At 45.3% G+C, this 24,117-nt stretch overlaps 2 protein-coding genes across 5 annotated transcripts in view; one reads left to right on the forward strand and one right to left on the reverse strand.

Moving 5' to 3' along the window:
• LOC126517725 (FGFR1 oncogene partner 2 homolog) overlaps positions 1–5,619 on the reverse strand; it is a 29,489-nt gene extending 23,870 nt beyond the window's left edge. Inside the window, exons 1-2 of one of the 4 annotated variants that reach the window (XM_050167519.2) lie at positions 5,533–5,619; positions 4,874–4,959 (exon numbers count right to left, since the gene is read on the reverse strand). In XM_050167519.2, coding sequence (XP_050023476.1) covers positions 4,874–4,910 — 37 coding nt within the window. In that variant the 5' untranslated portion in view covers positions 4,911–4,959; positions 5,533–5,619. Of the gene's footprint in view, positions 1–4,873; positions 4,960–5,150; positions 5,279–5,532 lie in introns of those variants that run through there. The other 3 variants (XM_050167517.1, XM_050167518.2, XM_050167520.3) reach the window with 3 other exon arrangements.
• On the forward strand, positions 5,608–23,869 carry LOC126517713 (uncharacterized). Its single transcript, XM_050167503.2, has 6 exons — positions 5,608–5,995; positions 7,348–7,865; positions 10,802–11,017; positions 13,482–13,750; positions 15,444–15,866; positions 21,557–23,869. Exons 1-6 carry the CDS (start codon positions 5,608–5,610, stop codon positions 21,795–21,797), a joined length of 2,055 nt encoding a protein of 684 aa, XP_050023460.1. The 3' UTR covers positions 21,798–23,869.
• Positions 23,870–24,117: the final 248 nt, after the last annotated feature.

The following is a 24,117-nucleotide window of genomic DNA, read 5'->3' on the forward strand; positions in this document are numbered from 1 at the left end:
AGACAGCTGAGACTTCTTGTAGCCATATGCTCCAGGAGTTTTAATGCCTTTGGAGCAACCGCAACCATATTGGACGACATTCACAAGGATAATATGGGTGGCTGGATGGTTGCAGTGTTGAAATGTCATGGTTCTCAGAATCTTGCAAATGCACAAATGAGTGATGTGACTTCCACGTGTCATATCCTTATGTTTTATAGTATCTTGTCCAACTGGTTCAGCCGACGAGTTTGGCAGTTTATTGCCCTGGATTAATGAACTATGGAGTACTAGGCTTCAGATTCCATGGCAGAGAAGTGTCGCTGGCAGCTTTCAGCAAGGAACATATCCGTGTTGCACAGAATTACACAAGTGAAGATGCTGACGGCCGCAGATGTCAAACATGTGTACTTCAGTTGACATGCTGAAAATACTAGGATTTTCTTGCCGCTGGTGCAATCACCCCTCACCCCCACAAGGGCTAAGTGTACGTAACATTCTAGTGGCAGAACATGCGATCCTTCTGTTGCTTTGCTATTGATCTACTACTCAAGGACCTACGTCACTGGTTTCATTTGCCCACTGTAATGTTTCATAAGAAGTGCAAACTGGCAAGGACTAAGACAGCCCTTATGAGTGTTCCACAGTTGTAAATTTTGGCTTGTTTGTATGTCATCAAAAAACATTCAATGTAGTATAACTAGCACACAGACACACAGGAAGGACAGGACAGACACACGGGACTGCGTGTGTGTCCTGTTCTTCCTGCGTCTGTGTGGTAGTTACGCTACACTGAATGCTTTCTCTATAAACGTTGTCCCCCGTTAACTTTCATAAGATGCCAGATAACCTAACAATATATGAAACAACAATACACCCGTTGAGACAAAGTTTCCAGCAGACAGTGAGGTCAAAACATCTCCTCAGAAAGTTGTGGCCTGCTAAAGCTGCAGTTGTGGCCATTCAGCTTAATAGAAGATGACAAAAGCTGTAAGTGTCAAGTTAAAACATTCCATACAAAACCTGCTAGGCTCAAGGCCAGGTCTACAGACATAACCAGCACCAGCTACAGCACAATGAGGCACATATCGTTAAGTGACGTCAACATGATGAACAATGAAGGCATCGTGCCCATGTTTGGAAACACAATCACTGCAAACACACTGATTCACTTTGCTGCCAAACGGTAACAGGTGATACACAGTTACCATCATGTGCGTCAAACTATGTTCAATCTTTTTTTTTTTTTTTTCATTACAAGTAAGACACCAAGTTCAGTGGCACTTACATTTAAATAAAGAAATTACATCTTGGAATTGACAAAGATGAACATAGTCCTCCAGTCATTTGCACTGGAGGTTCCCGACAGTTCTGTTAGGTGGCAGTGATGCTTCCGTCCAACATTTTGATGCTGTTGGATGGCGCAGACATAGCTAGTACACTAATTCGAAAGACTACCAAATTTTCATACAACCCACAAACCCACAGAGATGTGTGCCGCATGAATGAATTCATACTCAAGGGTGCGTTCAGATGAGGACCGACTTAAGGGGGATCCAGGCTATTTCTTGTTTCCAATGAAAATTGTGTATGATGTGGCCAAATGTCTCTGTAGAAAGGGGTCAACCTTTGTTTTGTGAGGTACCTCATGGTTTTTTTCTCTAAAAAATTTGTAATTCACTAAAGGCGCAGAAGAGCATTTTCACGACTTGCAGATTTTGCAACTTTGTACATCTATCACTCAAAAACTAAAACATTGTACACCGCCAAATTTTTTTTGGAAATTATGCATTATCAGAAATACTGGCCCAAGGAAATTTATATTTATGTTGTGCACAATATTCTTTGAAGAATTCCCAAACTGCTTTCTAAGTAAGCCTCTCTGACTGACCACGAAATCAGTGGTTTTGTGGGGCTATTTTAGCTAAGGTAAAGCTGAAAACTTTTCTTACAAATCGTCAAAGGGTTTCTTGCGAATTAAGACAAAATATGCAGCTACACTACATATAAATTTCATAATAACATCCAGAAAACACGAAAACTGCAAAACTAGCAAGAATTGGCTTATTTTAACGTCATTTTAAAAAGAACAATCATTGCCGATTTTGATTAAAATTTTACAGGATGCCTGCCCGGGACTCATAAGTCTATTACTGCAAAAACATGTTGCATTTATTTTATTTTAGGCGAGAAAATTTGAGCCTGTTTAAACCCATGCGTGGTCATCCCGATCTGTGTAGTTCTAATAAAATCGAAATTACAATTACATTGCTTTCCAAACTCATTTTTTTTTTTTTGTGGTAGTAAAGAAACATGACTCAGATTGTGTCTTTTCTGCCTCTTCTGAGCCGCACAATGAGTTGAATTTGGGTTTTAAGGCTCCATATAAAATTTTCACTGAAAACAAAATATAGTGGGGACTCCTCTAGTCTATCCTAATCCAAACACACAACCGCATGCCGAAATCAGGCAAATGGCAAACTCATACAACCAAATTAGGTCTGCATGGCTATGCATCCCAGGTGCTTAGGTCTAGAACACCCAACATATGTGATCACGTGCTCACTTAGGCCCACATGGGCAATTACTACAATGAATACACTAAACAAGTGCAGAAGTGATATACACAAACATGTATACGCCATGTCTGAGAGCCAACACATGGAGTGCAGTACGCCCCGTAACATGCAGAGTATGGACAAGCACAATAAAAACCACCACCATTGTCCCTAAAAGTCTCCATTACGAAATCCCAAGACGCAAACACAATGTCAGACATGCTTCTTCAAGATAATGAGCTTGTAGCAACTGTGTAATAGCTGCTCACTTCGGAATGCAACCTCGGTTAGGTCAGGTTTCTGATGAAGACAAGTCCACTGGTCAAAACATTGGCTTGAAGTGGCATTCCTTGTTCTACTACTCATCATGCCAACTTTTAAGTTGCAAGCAAAGTCAACAAGAAATTCAATGACAAAAAAAAGAAAGAAACTGGCACCTTCTGTGTTTATTGATGCCTCATCGCTTGGTTAAAATGTGGTTGACTACAACCAGCAAAGTCCTTAATCATTTCACCCCTCTTATCAAACCCCATCATGTTGGTGATTGTGAAAGTGGTTTGCATTGCTGAGGTGCAGAGCAGTGCTCCCGCTAGGACAGGAATGGCTGGCCTCTACACGAATACAGATAAGCTAGCATCTGTTATCATTCTTTGAGATGATATCGGTAAAAATTAACTTTTCTTTCCTTGCTCACCAATTAGCATGACTAAAGCCATGTAACGAGGCTACAACTTTGAGCTCCTCGGCCGTAATGTCAAAACATCTGCCTTTGAGCCTACAACACACTGGCATCGAAGTGAATATAATTTGTCTAAGATGATTATGAGCTAACAGTTGAACTTCAATGCCAAATAGAATACTCATGGAACACTAGAAGAACTGGTGCTAAGATGTCCACTTCAGTCCTGTCATTGGCAAGGTTCTACCATGTACTTGTAGCTTTGGCTGGTATATTTGACAACTCTTGGTTTGAGGGGAAGAGGGCAGCGCACATAATCGGGCAACGAGCACAGACAACAACGCAAATTGTTGAAAAAGAAACATGTGTCCTTATGCTACTACTACTTATATATCATGTAAGCATTGGCTACAATTCACTGCGTGAAATTCTAGCTGTGCTGGACAATACCGTTGCCGCGGTCACAGAGCTCATTCTGAATTTTCTTGACAAAAACCCTTCCCGTTGTCATTATTGAGGGGAATGTCCCTCCACGTCCTTAAGAAACATGTATTTGTGCACCTTTTGGCAATTCAATAGTGATCTGTCGTGAAGGCATTTCTGGTGCTCATATAACCATATTGATTTGGTTATATGCATCATAGCTACCTTGAAATGCTGCATAAGCTATTTGTCTTCCAGCCTTTTTGTTTTCTTTGTTCCAGATTCACACTGTCAATGTTACCATGCTGAATTTCTTTTTTTGAATGCCCACACTGAACATAGTGCCAAAGTAGGAAATAATTGTGCAGATCTTAGGTGTGAAGCATTTGGTGTAGTTGCATGTGTGTGGGTCACGAGCGCACTTGTGTGGAAGGACAACACGATGACAGCCCGGTTGAAGACAATTGTATGGCAGCAATGGCAGAATTTCTACGCCAGCTGTTCGATGTGGCCTTACAGCATAGCAGTTGTTGGGTTCTACTTACGTATCAAATGAGCATAAGCAAGAGAAAAATGGATTGTGACATTATCAGCGACTAAGTGTGCTTGCCTATGGCTATGTCATGTGGTATATGTCATGAGAGGATGGCATTTGTACTCTGACGAAATGACAAAGCATCACAACCTTGGACGATTATGAAGTCGGTGCAACGTGGCACAGTTTCTACGTAGCGTAAGCTGCTACGAGGAAAATACTGGAAAAAGTGGGTCAGTCCCGGAAATAGTGTAATCTAGCACGGGATTGGCACTCTGTCAAGCATTTGCCTTTTCGTCGGCATCCTACACAACTGTACACACGTCTTTATTTTATCCATCTATCGTCAGTCGAGCGTAACCACGGACAGAACTACAAGGGCAACGAGAGCACAGCTTGCGTTATCATAGGGCACGGGAGCGGTGATGCATAGTGCCCAATGAAATGTGGTGATAGTTGGCTGCAACCATGACCAACTCATGTCAACTAGGAAGTGCAACGATGTCTACAGTGCCAGTTCGAGTCCTTACACTACGCTGCCAATCTTACGAGCCAAAAAGCTGGCTATACTATTCATGTGCATAGAAAGCCCACCACAATGCTGAGCTGCTTTGATGATGCTCAGATTATGGTACGTAAATTCGATGGACGCGATCTGCAGTGCCCTAGCTGGATACGGATGTCAAAACGACGACTCACCTTGCTGCGGTGTCCCTGGCGTACTGCTTGCGTACATGCCTCAAGACTCTCAAGAACCGCCCAGCACCCTCTTCGTAATCGAAGACCTGTTGAAGACGTCGAAAGGCATTTAAAACACAGCCAACGGACACCTCTGGTACGATGAAGCACCGGAAGGGGTGACTGACATCGGGCCAGAGACACTATCGGAAGCAATACAAACTGCACGGGCACTTTTACCCAAGTCAACGAGTGAGAAAGCTTTGTGAATTTGTGTTCGCACAATCTAGATACATACACAAATGAATAAAAGGGCACTCACGCGCTCACCGGCGGCCTCCTGGGTGATAATTTTTATTTAGAATTACAAACTTAGTGGCTTCCGACTACGGTTCCGGCTTGTGCTGACTTGCAACAACAAAAATGTTTCCTATCTTTAATCATTGTTCCAATTTTATTTTCTAATAAAAATGCAGCTGTCAAGTAATTTCGACATTTAAATTTTACTTTTGTTATAAATAAGAATAAAATCAACATTTTGCAAAACCTTCCCCGCTTAGAAGGCCGCAGTTTCGCATCTGCGAAATGCAACTGCTATGGCGCCGAGTACAAAAATGCTAAGCGAAAGCGCGTAGACGTAGCGAGCGTGTGTGCTGAGCGTCTGAATTGCGCTGAATTACCGCAGCCCCGGCTGACCAGATCTTCAATCCGCGGCGCAGCTTCATCGCGGCAACACGATCAGCTGCGACCAACCGATGTCCGGCGGCTGGTCAACGGCCGTGTTCGGCTACCAACTGTGGGCCGCCCGGACGTCCGACGAAGGCCGCTGCCTGGTGCGCTCCTTCCTAGCTCGGGGCCAAGGCGATGCCTGCGAGGCCGTGCCGGGTACGGGAGAGCTCGTCGTGACTGCTCCCGGCCGCAGGCGCGATTGCGAGCTGACAAGAGTGTCTTGCTGGTCGAGCGGGCTCGAGACGCTCGCGCTCCGTGCCGGGAACGCAGTGTACACTTGGGACGAGGAGAGCGCCACGTTCAATACTGCAGCCAGAGAGGTGGCAGCCGACGCCTCGCAATGCACCGTGCTCGATGGTCCGACGTTGGTCCAGCTAACGCCTGGCCGCTTGCTGCTCGAGCCTCTGCCGCTAAGTGAGTCAAACAGCCAGGGGTCGCGAGAACCGGTGCATGTGAAAGCCATTGTGAAGCGATATCGCTACATTAATTACTGGGTGAAGTTCGTGCAAATGCAGAAAACGTTACTATTTACTTAGTGCAATAAATAAATCACGCAACTTCTCGCCTTATATTTCTCAGTTATGAGAATTGCAGGGGCGGTAAGAGGGCGCGTACAAGTCAACTCTGGTTATCAGATCACGGCGTTAAAGCAAGAACTCGTTCACAGATGCCTACTGCTATTTGAATACCATAAATTGAACACGGGAATATATATTGTTGCCGACAGCTATAGATGCCGTGAGAAACTTCTAAAGATTGCCTTTATTGTTTGCATTTCGTGCGAATGCCCCCAGTGCTTAAGAAACTGCCTGAAGGTTTCTCCATGGCGCTTTTTATTTATTTTTTGGCAGCAATCTTGAATTTATGAGTGAATAGATTATACGTGCTATGCAGGAAACTGCAAATCGTTTTTCTATCATGATTTAACGCAGCGAACATCTTGTTTCATTGGTTCGTGCCAGTTGACGTGAAAATGTGGGCTGTGAAAATATGCTAACTTGCTTTTCTATGTTTGTTTCCAACCCCACCAGGAGATACACATGGGCTTACTCTTGAAAATTATTGTGTCATCTTCATTGCCGTGGTAGGAGATTGCTTGATATTAACAATGCACTTAATTTGCAATTCCAAATTTAGGCTGAATGGCAGCTGTTCACATTATATAACAGATGCTGTCGAAGCAAATGTGGGCAGGACACATCAGTACTTGTATGTAGGAAACTGATGAACCAGTTTTGGAGGCATACATGAAAGTAGTATGTGAAACATTTCATACATCTGGAATGACACAGGCAGGCTGGAATCCATCAATCCTGTCAGATGAACTAGCTGATGCATTACTGCAGTAACAGGATAGATACAAGTTGTGGAGATAATGTTTTAAACAACAGCTAGAGAACAGTATGGAGCAGAAAGATCAGTATGGAGTCCATGTTGCAACACAAGTTTCTGCTTCTATTGCTGTCAACATTCCACAACAACAGCATAAAGAAGTTCAACCAGGCCTGCTTATTATGCTACATTTTTAAAATAAACTTTGCTGCGACATCACCTCAGGCAACCCCAGCCTGCATTAAGAGCAAAGCGTGTGATCCCATTGATATGCTCTCTCTCCCTCTCTCTGTCTCTCTCTCTTTTTTAGAGAAGGGAGGTTGCAGGTTGCTTTTTCATCCTGAAACAAGAAAGGGCACCTAGATTAGATAATACTGGATAACCTCTTACTATTCTAATGGTGGTGAACTATAATTCACTTCGTGCATTTGCAGCGGGTGGCCCTTCTGTCACGATAGCCTTGGAAGAACAAAAGTCTGTCCAAGCCATCTTGTCTGGTACCAGCTGCCAGGTAGCGATCACTGGAGAGCCCTGTGAGCCACACTGGGTTCTTCTCTGTGTCCTGGCACTAAGGGAAGGCGCATGCTTTGTTGCGGCTTCTGGCACTCGGACAACCCAACTGGGGACAATGTTGTTCCTGGGCTCTTTGTACGAAAGGTCCCATCTCACCGCTTGCCTTGTCACACTACCTTCAGAACACAGTGATGCACCGGTCGCGTCCTGGGACCAGCTCAAGACAGTGTTTCGTGATAATGTGACCGTTGCGTGCACTGCGTCTGGTTCAGTGCTGGTGATTGAATCCGGCTGTCCCCGTTACCGGTGCCAGCTGCCGTCTGTGGATGTTGCACGGTTGCAAGGGAGCTTCTTTTGCGGCAGCCTGGACTACATGCTCATCTGGTTCCGCTCCGGTGGTGGAGCAGTGATTTCCCAGGATGCGAGTGGGCGGTTCCAGGTGAGACATGCATGCTGCGCGAAATAGTAAACAACTAGGCAGCCTGGTAACATTGTCATACTCATAAGCTCCACTTGTCTGGATCTTAAATGTACACTAAAGAGAAGCAGTAAATTAGTCTAGACTGATAAAGTACTCTTTTAAAGCTATATGTATAGCTTTGATATTGTGCTGAGAGCTAATGGAAGCCAAAGTTCTTTATATATATATATATATATAATTTCAAGCTGTAACTCCATAATTGGTACACCATTGTGACCTCACAAATTTCAAAGTATTTTTTCATATTTGGAAGGAGGAAGCACTGAGGAAGCAGCATTCAACACTGAAGTCAGCAACAGAAAAATCGAGCAGTCGGCTACAGAGAAGTGCATAAATGTGTGTGCCTTGAGTGCCAGTGTACTTAAGGAAAGGGTGCACTAGTCGGGTGAGAACCATTATCCATGTCAAGAGCACTCAAGGCAGGCTGAATGGATGGCGCCATTTTGGCGGCAGCTTTGGTTCCATCACAGCCCTCTTCATTTTGTTTTTTAGCTTATCCAATGCTGAGCGGAATCTAACCCACATCACAAGGGTTCCTCAAGGACAGCAACCCGACGCATTAGCAGGCTGCGCCACAAATGCACTGGGTGTGTCCAGCTTATAAATGAACGCCTGTCATGCCAGTGCCTTAGCGAGCTGTGCTGCGAAGGCACTGGGTGCGTGCCACTGAGTATGCGGCAAGCAAGGTAACAATTCTCAGTGTTCACATGCACTGGTGCACCATGCATTTCTAAAGCCAAGCTTTGCGGCAGCTGCACTAGATGGCACCATGTGTTCTTAGAGAAGCGCAGAAGAGGAGTCCCACTGCAGTACATGACCCATACATAACTTGTCTCAATGGTGGCAATACATTGTGTCGTTATATTGATTCAATGCTAAGTGCATTACTGTCGACAGTAATTGCGAGATGGGTTCCGCCACTTTCTTTCTCTTTTTCTTCTTTTTTTAAGGAAAGCTTTGTTTGACTCTTCCTTCAACATTTTCACTGCTACTGTCTCGCACGCCACATCGCGAGGTGGTTCAGAGCGCGTATACACATGGCAGGAGTACAGCAGAGAGCAAGGGTGACACGAGAAACTCGTTTGTACCTTTCTATTACGCCGCCAGAATGCCCTATGGAGCTCCCTGGGCATCGCCACGATACCCTCTAGACAGCTGTAATTATCCGTGACCTGACTCAAAAGCATTGCAGAAACTGCAGCGCTTCTCTTTGTACTAAATGTACAATAGTCCAGAGGGGAGCTAGATAGAATGGTAGAGGACATAAAGAGAGCAGGTGGGTATAACCAATAGTCGCAAAATTAGGGAACAAGAGCTTTGACATTCTTCACTCACATACATGGCGGAAGAGGGAAAAGGCGAGACAATGAAACACTAAAGCCCCTCCATCCACACGTTACCGCCACTTTTGCTGGTCAGCAAAAATGTGTATGGAGGTGCTTTAGGAAATGCTACCACTAAACACGGCAGCAGTTGCGAACAAGCAGCATAAGTTTAAAGCATAGAAAGCTTCGCTTACATCGATTCCCACAGTGCGTGGGAACCGCAGAATTTTTATAAAACGATTTTGTCAGCATGTCTCAGCACTGTTAATTTCCCAACAGTCTGCAGTGATCGCTATGGCAACAGGTCACGCACTGCTTTATTCACCAAACACAAATACACCTAATAACCTAGTGCACATCACCTGAATTATGACCTTGTGTGTACAGTATTCGGCTGGAAGACTCGGGGAGGTAGTAAGCAACAGCCTGCTGCCGCTGGATGGTGGGATCCCTTGTACATGCCAGTGTGCCTTAGTTAAAGGGTGCACTGGTCAGGTCAGAAACCCTATCAGCATCGACAGTACTCAGTGCAAATTCGACGGACGGCGTCATTTTGGTTGCAACTTTGGTTCCATCGCTGCCCTTTTTTTGCTTGTCAGCATTACTGGCGAAAGATTGACTGAATCAGCTGCTATCAAAGTGCACCTGCAAATTAAGTGTAGGTAGGTTGAGAACTAAACGAATCGTATTCTATTATTGTGTATTTTTCAGAGCCCTGTGACAGTGCTCGAGTAGCACAGAAGGCATAGTTCTAAGAAGCAGAAAAAAATATTTCTGTAGAATCATTGCTGTGCCAAAGGTATGCTGGCGTGCTTACATTTGTGTCTGCTTCCATTTCTCAGAATGTCTTTGGTGCCAGAAAGCTGCCTCGGTCGAGCCGTTTCGTTGTCTCCCCCGCTGCTTGATTATATAGCTGTGTTAGTTGGCTCAACTAGTCAGCATTGCAATTTCATTTTTGTCGTCTGTCATTGTTGACCTGGTGTTTCATTAACCACCATGGTAATACATGAATTTTTGTAACATTTGGCCTGGCTTTATCGAGAAAGCATGCTGTGGCTTCTTGTACTGTTCCTCATTACTTAGCTGTGTTGTGTGCTAGTAACACAGTTTCTTTAGAGCAGTTGAGTGTTTTATGTTCACAGCTTATTCAGTGTTGTAATCTTCAGTGAATAAACAAGTGTCACCATGTTTGAGTCTACATGCCACTGGAGTTAGGTGTCGTTTGGGCAGTACAATTCATTGTGGCTTATTGTCTTTTCTATTTTAAGCAGGTATTTATACTTATATTTAAGAAACATTATGGTATGAGCTAGAGTAAATGATCCTGATCATTACCATGCATTAAATTTGCAATGACACACAAGGTTTAAATTTTTTTAACTTGAAAGTTGTCTGGAGCCAAAGGCTGTGGTTGAGACAAATCCATGTACTCATCATTATCGCGATAAAATAAGTGCTGAATTTTGCTCTAGTATAGTTATAGTTTTAAACTCTACGCCATTGATCGTGCAATTTTGCTGGTCCATCTTACAGCCTCTCTGTGAACAAAGCTGCATGTCTTGATTTCAGTTGGGTGACCGCATCGAACCTGGCCCCGAGATTTCCTGCGGGGACCTGTTGGGCCTAGGCAGCGAGCAGGTTGTAGCATGGGAGCCAGCGAGTAGCCGCATCCGCTGCCTGCAGCCAAGTCAGTTTGCGGTGCAAGACGAAAGAGAAGAGGAAGCCACCGCTGCCAGTGGCCAGGCCTCTCAGGTCCTAGTCGACCTACTGCAGCACTACTCGGGCGTGAGTGGCCTTTGCAGTCGTACAATGACTGGGGCACTTGGGTCTATTTTACTTTAAAGCAGTAGCCTTTCTTTAGCTACTTCAACCACTTTGGATGGTTGGACAACCTCGCACAATGAACAGGGGCACACACGCAGTGACCCTAGTTGTCTACGAGCTTGGGCCACTAGGTACATATGCGCCTCCTGCTGCCTTGTCGAGCAGATGACACAGGCCACCCAGTGTGTGCCCGAATAGACAACTTCCGCACTGTGTACATGATATCGGTATGTACCAATTTCGGCCAGCCTCCCAGAATGGGCCCGCCGAGGTGAGACAAGGTGAATGCAGCCCTAAATATATTAAAGGGTTAATACAACGGAAAGATTTCAACTGTGTCAGTAAATTACCCTTCCACAATGCGAGCAAAGCCACTATTACAGCAAGAAGGCATTTCGTTTACCAAAAAGAGTTGCGAAAGAGAAAGACAGGTGGCGAGGCCACCTCGAATCCAGCACCAGCTCCCTGTGAAGTAATGGATTTTGACGCTGTCTGCTTGGGCCTAGTTAAATTTTTATCGGTGACCATGGACTGCATTGCATTCTATGACAGCCAAGGACTGAACTTGGGAAGTTCGGAGAGCTTGTACTGAACCACAATGGCCAAAATGCTAAAAAATACTTCGCACTCTGCGACGCAAAGGGTTTAAATACGAAAATCAGAAATGCAGCTTTAGTCGTCATTTTCTGTCCTAATAATCAAACCATTACTGCAAAATCAACGAAAGCAGAGTACTTCAAGAATACCTAATCAATCGAAACAAATTCAGAGTTTCTCTTTGGTGTTCCCTTAAAATGATAGTGCCCCATCTGCAACAGACACCTCAGCGTTAAACACGGCTGCTTGATGGATAGCCATTGCAAGAAAATTTCAACCAGTATACCAGGGATTGTGGGAGCTGCTCCAGAGCTCCAGCTGGGGTGTAGCAATTACAACATGTGCTGTGTTGTAGTAGCATCCATCATTGTAGTCGGCAGTGAGATTATTACTTCGTGTGTCTGTGTGACGTGTCCATAAGGTTTCATGAGCCACAGCTGTCATGGGAATATAGAGCAGGTTACACAGGAAATCACTGACTTTGACAATCATCTTCGATAGATTGTGCCACAATTTTTGTTTCTTAAAATGGTACTGCAACGAAATTTTAGACCTAGATTCAAATAGTGCAGGTACAAAACAGCCTCCATGCAAACATTTACATTTAATATACGAGTGAAGGCATCACGAGAAGCTCACGAAAGTAGACATTTTTGATACCTTAACCAGGATAAAATGCCGTCATGTAACCTATCTTCAAAACCGGTAGGGGCCTACATATAACACCTTCTCCTACACGTGTTCTACATAAGGAGAAACACCTGGTTCATACAGAAGTCAAGGTGGTGGCTGACAGATGGAAGCCTACGGTGGGATAGACGTATAATAAATAAGGATATAAACAGGTGCCTCAGATATGCTGGCCAACATTTGATTGGAGTACCAAGTACACATGGCTGTTGCAGCTAAAACACTGGTTGGGCTGATTTCCACTCACATTTTGTCCACAGGTAGCATGTTGCAATTGGCAGTGTGTCGGAACGAAACAAAAACAAGAAAAAATGATATTTTTGACCAGAACGAAAGTGTAACCAAAACATTATTTGTTATTTCATTTCAGAGTGAAACTAAAATATATTTATCGGTTTTCGTTTCGACGGGAAAGTCAGCAATCTGAAACCACTGACGTCAGGCAGCATCAACATTACCGCGTATCTCCGGGCTCCGCAGTAGCACGCATCTCGGGCAGGAATAGTGTGAGCAATAGCCAGTCGAGCACTCCACTAATCTAACCCTGCTGCTCAGTTCTATCGGCATTTGTCGCAAAACCCAGGGCTTTCACACTGAAGAGCTTATCGTTTTGTTTTCTACGGGTACAATGTTTTATCACTGAAGCTTTATTGTTCATTTATCTTCGTTTCAGTTCGTTTTATCGGAACAGCGGTCTTGCATTTTGCTGAGTACACTTAGTGACGTTCTGCTTCTGAAATCATGCTCAGTGCCTTGACTCAAGGCTCTGAGTGGGATCTCATAATTCATAGTTGACTTTTTGAGTAAAGTAAAAACTATGTTTTGATTGTTACATTGCTTTGAAAATTTTTGCATGCAAGCCAAAACCGTTATGAGCTGTTACAAATCATTTCTCTTTTTTGAGTGTGTGTGTGTGCGCGCATGTGTCTGTGTGCCAGAACAGAACCAGAACGCAACTTTTTTCGGTGGAGTGAAACTAAGATCAGAACGAAAAACACTTTGTTCAGACACCCTGGCAGTGAGTCCAGTTTTATACCACACTTGCGACCATCACTCGACTGTTTTGTTCTCAGCTAAAGTGCATGCCATCTGTAGTGACGCCACTGCAGTGTAGTTTCATTTCACTTTCAACGCACAGGCGAGCCAGGCAGCACTTGAAAAGCTCAGAAGAGCACGGGAGCAGGCAGAGTTGCTTTTGCACGAGACCACTCGGCCGTCGTTGGCCGCTGACAGCAGCCCTGTCAGAAACACAGCACTTCTCCCAGTACTTCCATTGGAGCAGCAGCCAGCGGAAGAAGTGGAACAAGCAACACAAGTGCCGGAAGAAGCCAAACTGCTGGATTCCTGGATTCACGTCTGGGGTCGTCGTCTGCTACTGGGATTCCGCTTCAGCCGACTACCTGGCATGTAAGTCTCGGCTAAAACTTTTATAGGAACACTTAAAGGACTTGGAGAAGAATGACTTTGTGCCACAAAGCCACTAGGTGGTTATAGTACAGCATTTTCGCCATCTGCCTAGATGCACTCAAAGTGGCTATGGCCTCATACATGCATTTCTTCAGAAGCTTTTTACTGCTGAGCACAAGCTCAGACTCAAGCAGCAGCAGCCACGTTCACTCGGGGCCAGAATGAAAAAAACACCAGTGTGCTTGAAATTAGTCTATCAAACTTCAAGGGACACTAAATGAAAAAAATTAAGTTGAGTCGTTTCGGTAGCTTAATTGTGCCTAGAAGTCTATCACCGTTTCATGGGTGCCAGTATATGACTTTGTTGTGTAGAAAACTGCCACCAAACGTCCCACTGCTGCTCCTTAATTTGAATCGCCCGTTCCATAACTGAGCCCATGACATAATCTTCACGTAACCACTTCTGCCGCTATCTGCGGATCAGCCACTCCTCCTCCCCTCTATTTGTGTCGGCGGCGTTCCTTGAACCTCCCGCTTTGGCTCCGTCTCCCCAGCTAGTAAATGGCTGGCACCACCCAGGGCCCTGATGTCAGATCATGCATCAAGTGAGAAAGGTACTGTGCTCCACGACAGCTGGGGCCACTCTGACTTTCCATTTTTATCATTTTCTCGCATAGAAAAGCTCTGTTATCGTTATGAGTGACCAATTTGTTATTGTAGAAGCTTAATGTTTCAATCTAGCTCGACTTAATATTTTCCTTTAGTGTCCCTTTCTCTATGGCACTCTCATATCCCACTAGTAAACTCGGAACAAAAAAAATGTCCTCACTCTGTCAGTCGCAGCTCGTACACGCTGCTGCAGCGTACCTGAGCACAGGATTGATGTGTCTAAAATGTCAGCTATGCGAATCGTGCATCAGCTGTTTTGATAGTCAAGTACTATGCTAATGTACCCCAATTTGGTTGCATAGCAGCCTTCAAACTTCTCCTTTTTTTCTTTCCCATACTTCACCGAGAGAGTGCTTCCAAGCACTCTGAGCTGGGAACTGCAACAATCGCTTTCGGCGATACTATCGCATTCGTGTGACGTAGTGCTCAACCAGCCAATCTGTGCATCCGGTTTTGCTCAGCCAGCCAATCGGCGCATGCCTGAAGGCTGAGGCAATAGTGTCGCCTAAAGTGATCGTCGCAGAATACGGTTCTTGGAATGAACCAGTCGAATGTGTTCCGAACACTCGATTTTGACCAGTCAAATGTAAACTGCACTGCGAGAGCATTCTGGAGTGCTTGAAAGTGACCAGTTCAATGTACCATAAATGTGCCAAGCTTTGCCACCAGAAAATTTGACGATATGAAAAGCTAGTGACAGGAGGCAGCAGCATGCATCATAGTGTAACGGGGCTGTAAGTGCAGCGACCACGACAATGCTAATCAATGTGACAAAAAACACAATGCAGGATTTTTACTCTAGGCTAGCAGCCATCTTTACTGTTATGCTATACTTTGTAAATAGGCTTTAAATAAATATTCGCTTACCACTCTATTTGTAACATTTCGGCGAAGGTGCTTTCTTCAGTGCAAGAGGGAACTCTGCAGCAGACTTCTCCTGCACTCTTCTGCCATACCAGCAGACAGGGAACCCGCTTCAACAAATCAATCATACATGTGCAACCTCCCCTGCCACTTTTTTCAGGGAGCATCCGCCACCTGCTGTGCTCGTAGTGAGCCCAGGAGTCACGTTCGGCGTCAGGACGTCGCTCGAGGAGGACGCGCTGGTGGTCGGCGCCAGCTGCTGCCTTCCTAGTGGTGCTGCTGGCCCCATCACAGTCTGCGTCCTTGGAGGCACCATGTTGAGGCACCAGTGCGAAATAGACGTGCAGCAGTTACTGTGGTCCAAGCAGAGCCGGGTACCACCACGGCTTGCCCTCTGGTCGCTGACCGCAGGGCAGCCCAGCCGCCATTTCTCCACCTCAACCACAGTATTCAGGAGGCTGTGTTCCCTGGATGGCCTGACGCGTCTGTACAGCGCTTTCTACATCTGCTGTGACGGAGCCTCACCCCTCTTTCAGGCAAATGTGGAGCTGCTACCTGAAGGAGTGCTCTGCCTTCGCGCACAGTACGTTCCTAGTTTGTTCTTGCCACATGGCATGTAGTCCTGCAGTCACACGCTAACTTTCAGTGACCATAAATCCGCAAGCCCTGTTGGCTGCGTTCCGTAAGCTCACACAGAAACAAATCCACAGACACTTCAGCACTTACGAGTTGTGAATGCAAAAGCATTAATGCGCATTTCAACGCTGCTGAGCGGTTTTGTGCTGCGAGTAATGTACCATACCGGTACGTGCTGCCCAAGCCAGCCGCACCACCGCTGGACCACATGCCAGCGACGTTCTGCACGACAAGAAAACGAGGAAGCAGCAGCGGCCACCAAGGCCAGCATGCACGTGCAGCAACTAAGCCAAGCGGGGGTGAGCGAGAAAGATACGGAATGCGCGCCAGCTTGTAAGAGTGAGACGGCCACACCCGCACGTGTACGTCGTGCGACTGCTTCGCCAACAACTAACCGTTTAGCTCCGCGGCGCTGTTTCACTCTGCCAAGGCACGCTGGTGACGTGGTGTTGTGTCGCGCTTATGACGTGCCATCGCAATCAGTGGGAATTTAAGTGCCGTTTTGCTGCTACAGACGCTGGCTTTTTTGCTCAATGGGTCATTTGATGCGCTTACATCAAAACCAATTATGCACATGCATTTCAATGGCCTTTGGTGTCAGCATTCATTGAAAGTTGGCATTTGACAGGTATAAACCAGAGAGAGAGAAAGGAGGAAGGAAAGGCAGGGAAGTTAACTAGACTTTGTCCGGTTTGCTACCCTACACCTGGGGAGTGAAAGAAAGAGAGAGAAGACACGAGTCTTGATCGCACTTCGCATGCACCAAGCCAAGTGAAGCATATCTAAAGACTGGCACTCGAGTCTCTCGCCTTGAGGTACTGTAGAAGAGCTTGAATGGCTTTCTGGGCTGATGAGCTGTGAGGCTAGGCTCCCAGGACATTTGCTTCTGTAACTGGCCTGTCGTTCAGTCTATTCAAGGCACACCGGGGAGTTGGGCATTGTTTATCGAAGCAAGCACAGTGGCACAGGAGATGATTGATGGGTCTCTTTACAATTTCACTTAGCGCACATGGGTGAGTTGGCCATTCTAGTGCAATAGTTGTAGAGTTAGTGAGGGATACTCCTACCCACAGCCAACACATCAGTATTGCGTCACGCCGTAAAACGTTTGTTGGTAACTGCAGTTTTAATGCTTGGTTGAGAGTGTATAATCAACGATTGGAGCTCTACGGAGTACTCTGGTGACTCAATGTGATGGTACGAGCGAGATTGCGAAGATCTCTTGTCTAATCTTGATAAAGGTACAAGGAGTGTGGGTGTTTCCACTTGAGCAAGTCGGGCAGCATCATGGGCGAGGTGATTACCAACGATGCCACAATGTCCTGGCAGCCACTGAAAGATTTTATCATGTCCTCCTTCAGTAACGCAATGGCAAATTTGATGAATTTGGGACACCAGTTAGTCGTAAACTTCGCACACTTTGGAGGGTCGCTTTCGAGTCATAAAGTATTTCCAATATGCAAGTGGCGCTTTTTTTTGTTTTTCTTTCCATCAATGTATCCCACAGCAATAAATTCCGCAGCAGCGCGAAGAGCAGCGAGTTCAGCACCTGTAGATGTCATGACATGTGAAGTCTTATACTTGATGACGACCGATCGAGATGGTATGACAATGGCAGCGATCAAACTTTCCAAGACTGAACCGTCTGTGTAAACATGGATTCCATTAGTGTGCAAACTATGCAAAAGCTCCGATGTGATCTTCTTAAAGCCCCGGAGGTCAGGCTAGCCTTCTTCGCGATTCCTGGAACAGCAAGGTGCACAGGAGGCTTTTTCAGGCACCACAGAGGAGACGGCATTCTTGTTGCGGGCGAGTATCTCAATGACAAAGTGTGCTGGTTAGCAGCAACTGATCTGGAAAACGCTGCCTTGGGTCTTTTCTCAGGCGAGCGAGATGGTGGTCAGGAACTCTGGATATATGGCAAACATGCGCTCGGAGTACGTCAACAGCTATACAAGTCATTATTGGGTGGTCTCTCGTTAAGCACAGTTAAGCACATCGGGGTAGCCCCACACGTGTTCGAAGGGCTTGGCCTTGAGTGCTCTGTAGGACACGAGTGTTAGTTTTGTTAGCATTGAACAGGAATGGTGTGCTATATAGCAAGTATCCCAGGAAGCACGTCATGTATAGTTGAAGCATAGATGCCACAGAAGTGCCCCACATTTTACCAGCAAGAACCCTTAGTATAGGAACGATAGAGGTAAGCCTCTTCTTCACATATGAGATGTGGGGGCTCCATGAAAGGTCCCTGTCAATAATAAAACCTAGGAATCGGTAAAATATTGCATAAAATATGGTTTGGTGGTCAGTAAAAACGGGGTACCAGATCATGGGCTTGTGGGTAAGAGCGACTGAGGTGCACTTCTCCTTTGAAATGCTAAGACCTTGAGCATGCGGGTGTGACAATGTCCTGGTCACTGCTTTTTGGATTTGTGCACACAGCCGGGGATATGTAACTGCAGTGGTCAAGACGCACATGTCATCGGCATATACAGAAAGGTTGACACTTTATGTGGCAGAACCTCGGCAAGTCCAATGGTTGCAAGGTTGAACAAAGTGGGGCTGAGAACCCTGCCCTGCAGTTGCAACGGTCAGTGATTCGGCCATCCACACTTTGAACAAAGAAGGATCTCCTGAATAGGTAGCTCTGAATCCACTGAAACGTTTGTTCACCAATTCCATTATTTTCGAGGGCATCAAGAGTGGCTTCGTGCATTACATTATCCTAAGCGCCTTTCACATCGAGGAAAAGACACCACCATTATACGTCTGAGGTGTTTTTTTTTTTTTGTTGCACTATAGACCAGAATTTACAATGCCTGTAGGGGGCAGCCATCGTTAGCCGGGAACTGCAGTAACTGGCAGAAAGAATGAAAGAGTAACTGCGATAACACACGCCATGTTTTTATCTCGTGCTTGCCACCAGTATTCACTCGCCCTGGCTTTGTCGTCAGCTGCCCCATCATCAAATTGGCTACCCAGTGTGGGCTGCACTGACAGCTAGCCACAGGTCAAGATTAAGCACACTTGCCCTAAATAGGTGTGCAAGAGTAACAAACTCTGGTCTTCGGGAGACTGACCTCACCTACTACATTGGCTCAGTGGCTACAGTAGATCCTGTCACCGAGCACAAGGTTGTAGGTTTGATCCCCAACTGCGTTCCCACGGAGGCAGAATGCAAAAACACTCTTGTTTTGGAAAACAGAACAGCAGGTTCCCCCACAAAAGGTGTACAGCAATTTCCTCCGTACACAGTTGCAAGTCCTGGCCTTTCATCTGTAGAACAAGTCCCTGATTAACCTTCCCAGAATATCCAGGAGGACCAAACACATTGCTTTCAGTCAGTGAGGGGCGGCATATGCAGAATCCCAGGGTGGCCCAAATGACCAATCGAAGAAATTCAGTATCAACTCGGAACGGTCACACAAGGTGGTCTGCACTTTAGATGGTAGGTGCAAGTGGTCTGCACAGATGTACAGCCCAAGGTCATCAAAATAACACCGAAGCTCTCCACTATGGCGTATTTCATAGCCCGCATGTCGCTTTGGTCTCCACAACTTAACGAGGCTGCCCTCACCACAAATTTCAATGTGCCGTACTACGTATTACTGGTAGTTATACAGTGGACTCTCGTTAAACGGAAGCTCAAGGAACCAGGAAAATAAGATCTGTTTATTGGGAGTTCCATTTATCGATAGATTGAGTTCAAGGGTGCACAAGATGCTTTTTTGAAAGGGGCAACTACTTTATTGCGCACATCAGATAATAGGTGTACCAGATGCGACTGCAACGCTTTTACTCGCAAAGTTTCTACGTAAATGCAGCCACCGACTAGAGCTAGCAAGACAATATATTAATAGATAAAGAGTCATTTAGTTTTTTTTTGAATTGCCATTTTAGTGCAGCAACCACTCTCGAAGTCATCGATAACTTTCATGTTCGTCTCCATTGTGAGTGCATTGCGTGGGCGTTACTGCGCTGCCATTGGAAGCTCTAAGCAAACTCGGAGCTCACCGACATTGCCAACACAAAGAAACCACGGCACCAACAAACACCAGCAAAAGCCACCTTGGTGAGAACGTGGAGAGCTGGAGAGAAAGCCCGGAAAGGAAAGGCACAAACAGTGACACCTGTGACGATGCCGCTGAGATTGGCCACTCAGTTTTGTCCTTTGGTAATATCTTTAGTTCTGTTTACCCGGGTTTAGAAAACGTGTTGTTTCGTTTACAAACTTTTTTTTTTGATTGCCTAAATAAACCAGCCAACCATAAGGCTGTTGTTCCGTTTAAGCTATTTCCATTTACAGAGATTCTACTGTAGTAACTTTTACATGTTAAGTATAGCTATGTGTTACCATTGTCAGAGTCCTTTTTCTTTTACAGACTTCATGCAGCAGTGCCAGAGGGCAGGGTTGAAAACATGACACTAAATCTTGTGCTGGGCAATGTAAGCCTGTGATAAAAAATTCGTCCTGCGGTGAACTTGAAGTTCTTTAGGCTTGTTGGTTTTCTTTTTGTCACAGTACCTAAATCAATAGCAAAATTAGCCTTTACTTAGCCTACCTCACTGCAAGGTCAAAGATCTTAGCAGTATTCCGTCATTGCTTTTATAAGGTTAGCTGTGTTTTGATCTCCCATCTACCATATGACTCCACAGAGAATGCGCTGCAAAACACCTACCAAGGGCAAACGCCCAACAGGGTCACAGCTGTCTATCTTGTGCAACATTGCACTCGGTCACAATTTGTCAACAGGGCACTGAAGGCTGCGAGGCTCTGCATTGCATTTGGGGCTGCAGGCTAAGGCCTACTTCCGATTATAATATATGTGGTGTAACGCATCTTTGTAATATCAAGCTGTTTATATGCTCGATATAGTCCCGAGGACCTCATCTTAACCAATCTCGTTTCTTCTCATTTCTGTTCAATGCAAACAGGCAGTGCACACAGTGGTGACCTATGAGAGGCAGACAAAATAATTGACGAAGTACCTTTATTTGTTGTCTGCGGCGTTTTACTGATACCACCTTGACAAATGCGTTGTCCACTCCGCAAAGCTTTCTGTCACTCCAGTGCTAAGAGAACGTGGAAAAGTCTCAAAGGAACATTCCGAAATGTTTACTAGGGTAAACAGAGAAATGTACCTGGATATTTGGCTGGTGTGCTATAGGTTCACACAGTACTAATGAAAATGACAGCTTAGATGTTTGCCGAACAGTTTGTCAGTCGACACGAACATACCTTTTCGCCTTACCTGCATTGAATCGGTTGAGACGATAGTTAAGTTTGCTGTCAGCAGAGAAGTTTCATGACGCACGGTGTGTTTTCGAGAGCAGACTATGTTTCACAGCGAAGGGACGCAATGTGATTGCTCTCTCAATAGGACGACACAAGCTGTAACTTCCACTTCACTGCCAAGGAATTGCGAGACAGAACCTAGAACTGTGTGCTGTTGTAGCTCATTAAATAGACTGCCCTCACTGATTCTTTGTTGGGTGCTGTGCTACCTCCTATGTGTGCAGTGTGTTATTCCTCATCAAGTTTCTTATTTTCATTCTAATAATCTCCCTTCCCTGCGCGTGGCATCACCAATTGGCAAGTGTCTCAGTGACTTTACTGCCTTCTTTCTTTCTCTTCAGGGACGAGGATCAGCTGTCACTGTTTGAGCAGTGGCTGTGGCGGCAGTTGCCGGGCGCCAAAGAGAGCATGACGCGAGTGTGTTCGCCGGCTGTGCAAACACGGCTGGCTACCCTGCTTCGTTCCGAGGTGCAGAGTGTGCGGGCACTGCTGCACGAGCCATACGCGGAAGCCCGTCGCTCACTTCAGAACACCGAGTGGCGCACGGACTTCCTGGCACAGCTGGTCACAGACAAAACCTGACGCCTTCTGGTTCACAGTTTTGCTCTTGAGCTTGCAACAGCACTGCTTGTCATGCAAACAGCCATGCTCCAGCTAATTCAGCAGATATAAACTGTACTCGGTGACAACCTAAGGATTCAGTACAATCTCCACCCACAAAACTGTACTGCAACTGCCCTCTGTGCCTTTCCACACTCCAAAACACAACTAGTGCTGGTAGACACTGATAACAAAAGAACTTCACCTCCACGGCAACATCACATCGATGATTGAACATGAATGGCTGGTGCATTTCTATAAAGTATCCTCGAGCTGGACAGCAGTGTTTTTAACTCGGCACAAGACCTCAGGTTGACACTGACTGTAGCACTTAGAAATGGTATCTGAATGCACCGGTCCATAATCGCATGTATAACCTACTTCAAAAATTTAAGAACAAAGGTGATAAGCAAATCATATGCAATATTTTGCCCATATTGTAAAGCAATGCTTTGCATTGCCGTGAAAGTCATAGGAATCTTTAGGTATGTTACCATTTTCTGAGGACGGCATGTGAAAATGCTTAAGCGAGCCCTCATTATCCCTCCACATGGTGAAGCGTCACATTGGGCTTGCACGCTGAGCTGCCAAGTTGAAAAGGCAAGGCAAGGCACTTCTCACAGATGGATGGGTGTTAGAAGCAGCCCCAGAGAAACCTGGTGGCCTCCAAGCCAAGCTTATTCCACTGGGTAAACTTGCCACTACCGAGAACAACCTACTATTCTATTAACTTTACATGGAATTGGAATTGACTTGATTCTTGCCACGTGGTACACTCAATTTCCACACCAACCCTTGCTCTTTGGTCTACCATCAGCAGTATTACAATTGATGGCCCAGTGCTACGGTTGTTCAAGCTTCTCCAGAAATTGATTTTCCTACAATTTGGCACAGCTTCATTGAAGTTATTCTTTCAGGTTGAATTGTTGCTTTCTATAGCCACACATTTCTCAAGAGTGGTGAAGTGTTCACAAATAGTGCATATTGTCGTGCAATTCCCAGCAAAGTCTCGACTTTTTCCAATACTGTGTGTGTCGCCAAACATAGACAATGTCTGGGTTGACTTATTCACCACAAACAATAGGTGATGACGAAAACGTGGCGCCTGTGACTCGTTTCTGCTTCCGGTGCGTACAGTTAGCAAAAGCATAGCCTTTAAGATCTGTTGCTCAGAGGCAACCATCGCTGTGACGTGAATTTGGGCACCACTTATTCTTTACATTCTAATCAATAGGTGAGGCTAATTGTTTCCATGCAACAAGCTTCCAATGACAAATAAGCTTCAAGAAACGTAATTTTACACAAAGGTCTTTTTGAAACCAGAAAGACAGTGTACCACTATATACTGGCTGCAGATGTAAACTTCAATGCCATGTTTCCCCATAACATTCAAACCATAATTAGCAGCATGCCTGGAAGCTCCCGTCACTGCTGCTGCTCTTGCATATGCTTGAAAACATCTACTCGTTGCAGCAGTAAGTTGGAATCTCCTGTCTAGCATGTTCTCATTGAAGAATACCTCGGCTATCTGTCCTGCTGCAAGTGTTGCTCACAAATGCATTAAATGTTTGTTTGTTCGTTTTTTAACACACACATCATCCCTTGTATCCTTGATCACAAACCTCAGCGCAGTTGTCAAGCAATTATGTTTCAGCTGTGGAGCGGCGACTGCCATGCAACATTTGCGTCGAAACCCACAACATGCACACTGTATGGTTTCACATTACCGCCGCAATTTCTTTTTCGATTGCTAAACAAACTTTAGGTAGACATGTTCTTAAACCCTGAACTTTGGCCCGGTAATGCCCAACGTAGTATATATGTTACGGTGCCTAAAAAATTCTAATTTAAGCACGGCAAACTCAACGCATAGCCTATAGTAGTGTTTTCGATACGTTAGAGCAAGCTCACCACTTGTTGATATTCCAGCAAACCAGTTATTATTATACCAAATTATTTTTACCTCAAATAAAATTTTGCTGTGGCTTTATTTTTTTTTTACAAATGTACTTTTCATCGCCAGAAATAAAGGTCAACAATTTTTCTTCGTTTTCCTTCATGTGTAACTGTGTTTGGGGATTGCAGGGCTAACAAAGACGTTCCTGAATACTGTACTTTTGGCCTGGTAGCATAGCAGCAAAGCTGTCGTCTCAAATTACAACTTGGGCGAAAAGCCCCGTAATGCAGTGCACCCCGTCACAGCTGCGCTCAAGTTGCGTGCGTAACGTCGAAGAGAGCGCAGACGAGGCCAGCCAAATCGTTGATCCAATGCCCGATGTGCAGCCACTTGGCCAGCCGGATT

Source organism: Dermacentor andersoni, chromosome 11, assembly GCF_023375885.2.
Source record: "Dermacentor andersoni chromosome 11, qqDerAnde1_hic_scaffold, whole genome shotgun sequence".
NCBI lineage: Eukaryota > Metazoa > Arthropoda > Arachnida > Ixodida > Ixodidae > Dermacentor > Dermacentor andersoni.

Coding starts and splice junctions, on each gene's coding strand:
- LOC126517713 (XM_050167503.2), top strand. CDS start 5,608: ATGTCCGGCGGCTGGTCAACGGCCGTGTTCGGCTACCAACTGTGGGCC. Junction 5,996..7,347: donor GCTCGAGCCTCTGCCGCTAA/GTGAGTCAAACA, acceptor GTGCATTTGCAG/CGGGTGGCCCTTCTGTCACG. Junction 11,018..13,481: donor TACTGCAGCACTACTCGGGC/GTGAGTGGCCTT, acceptor TTCAACGCACAG/GCGAGCCAGGCAGCACTTGA.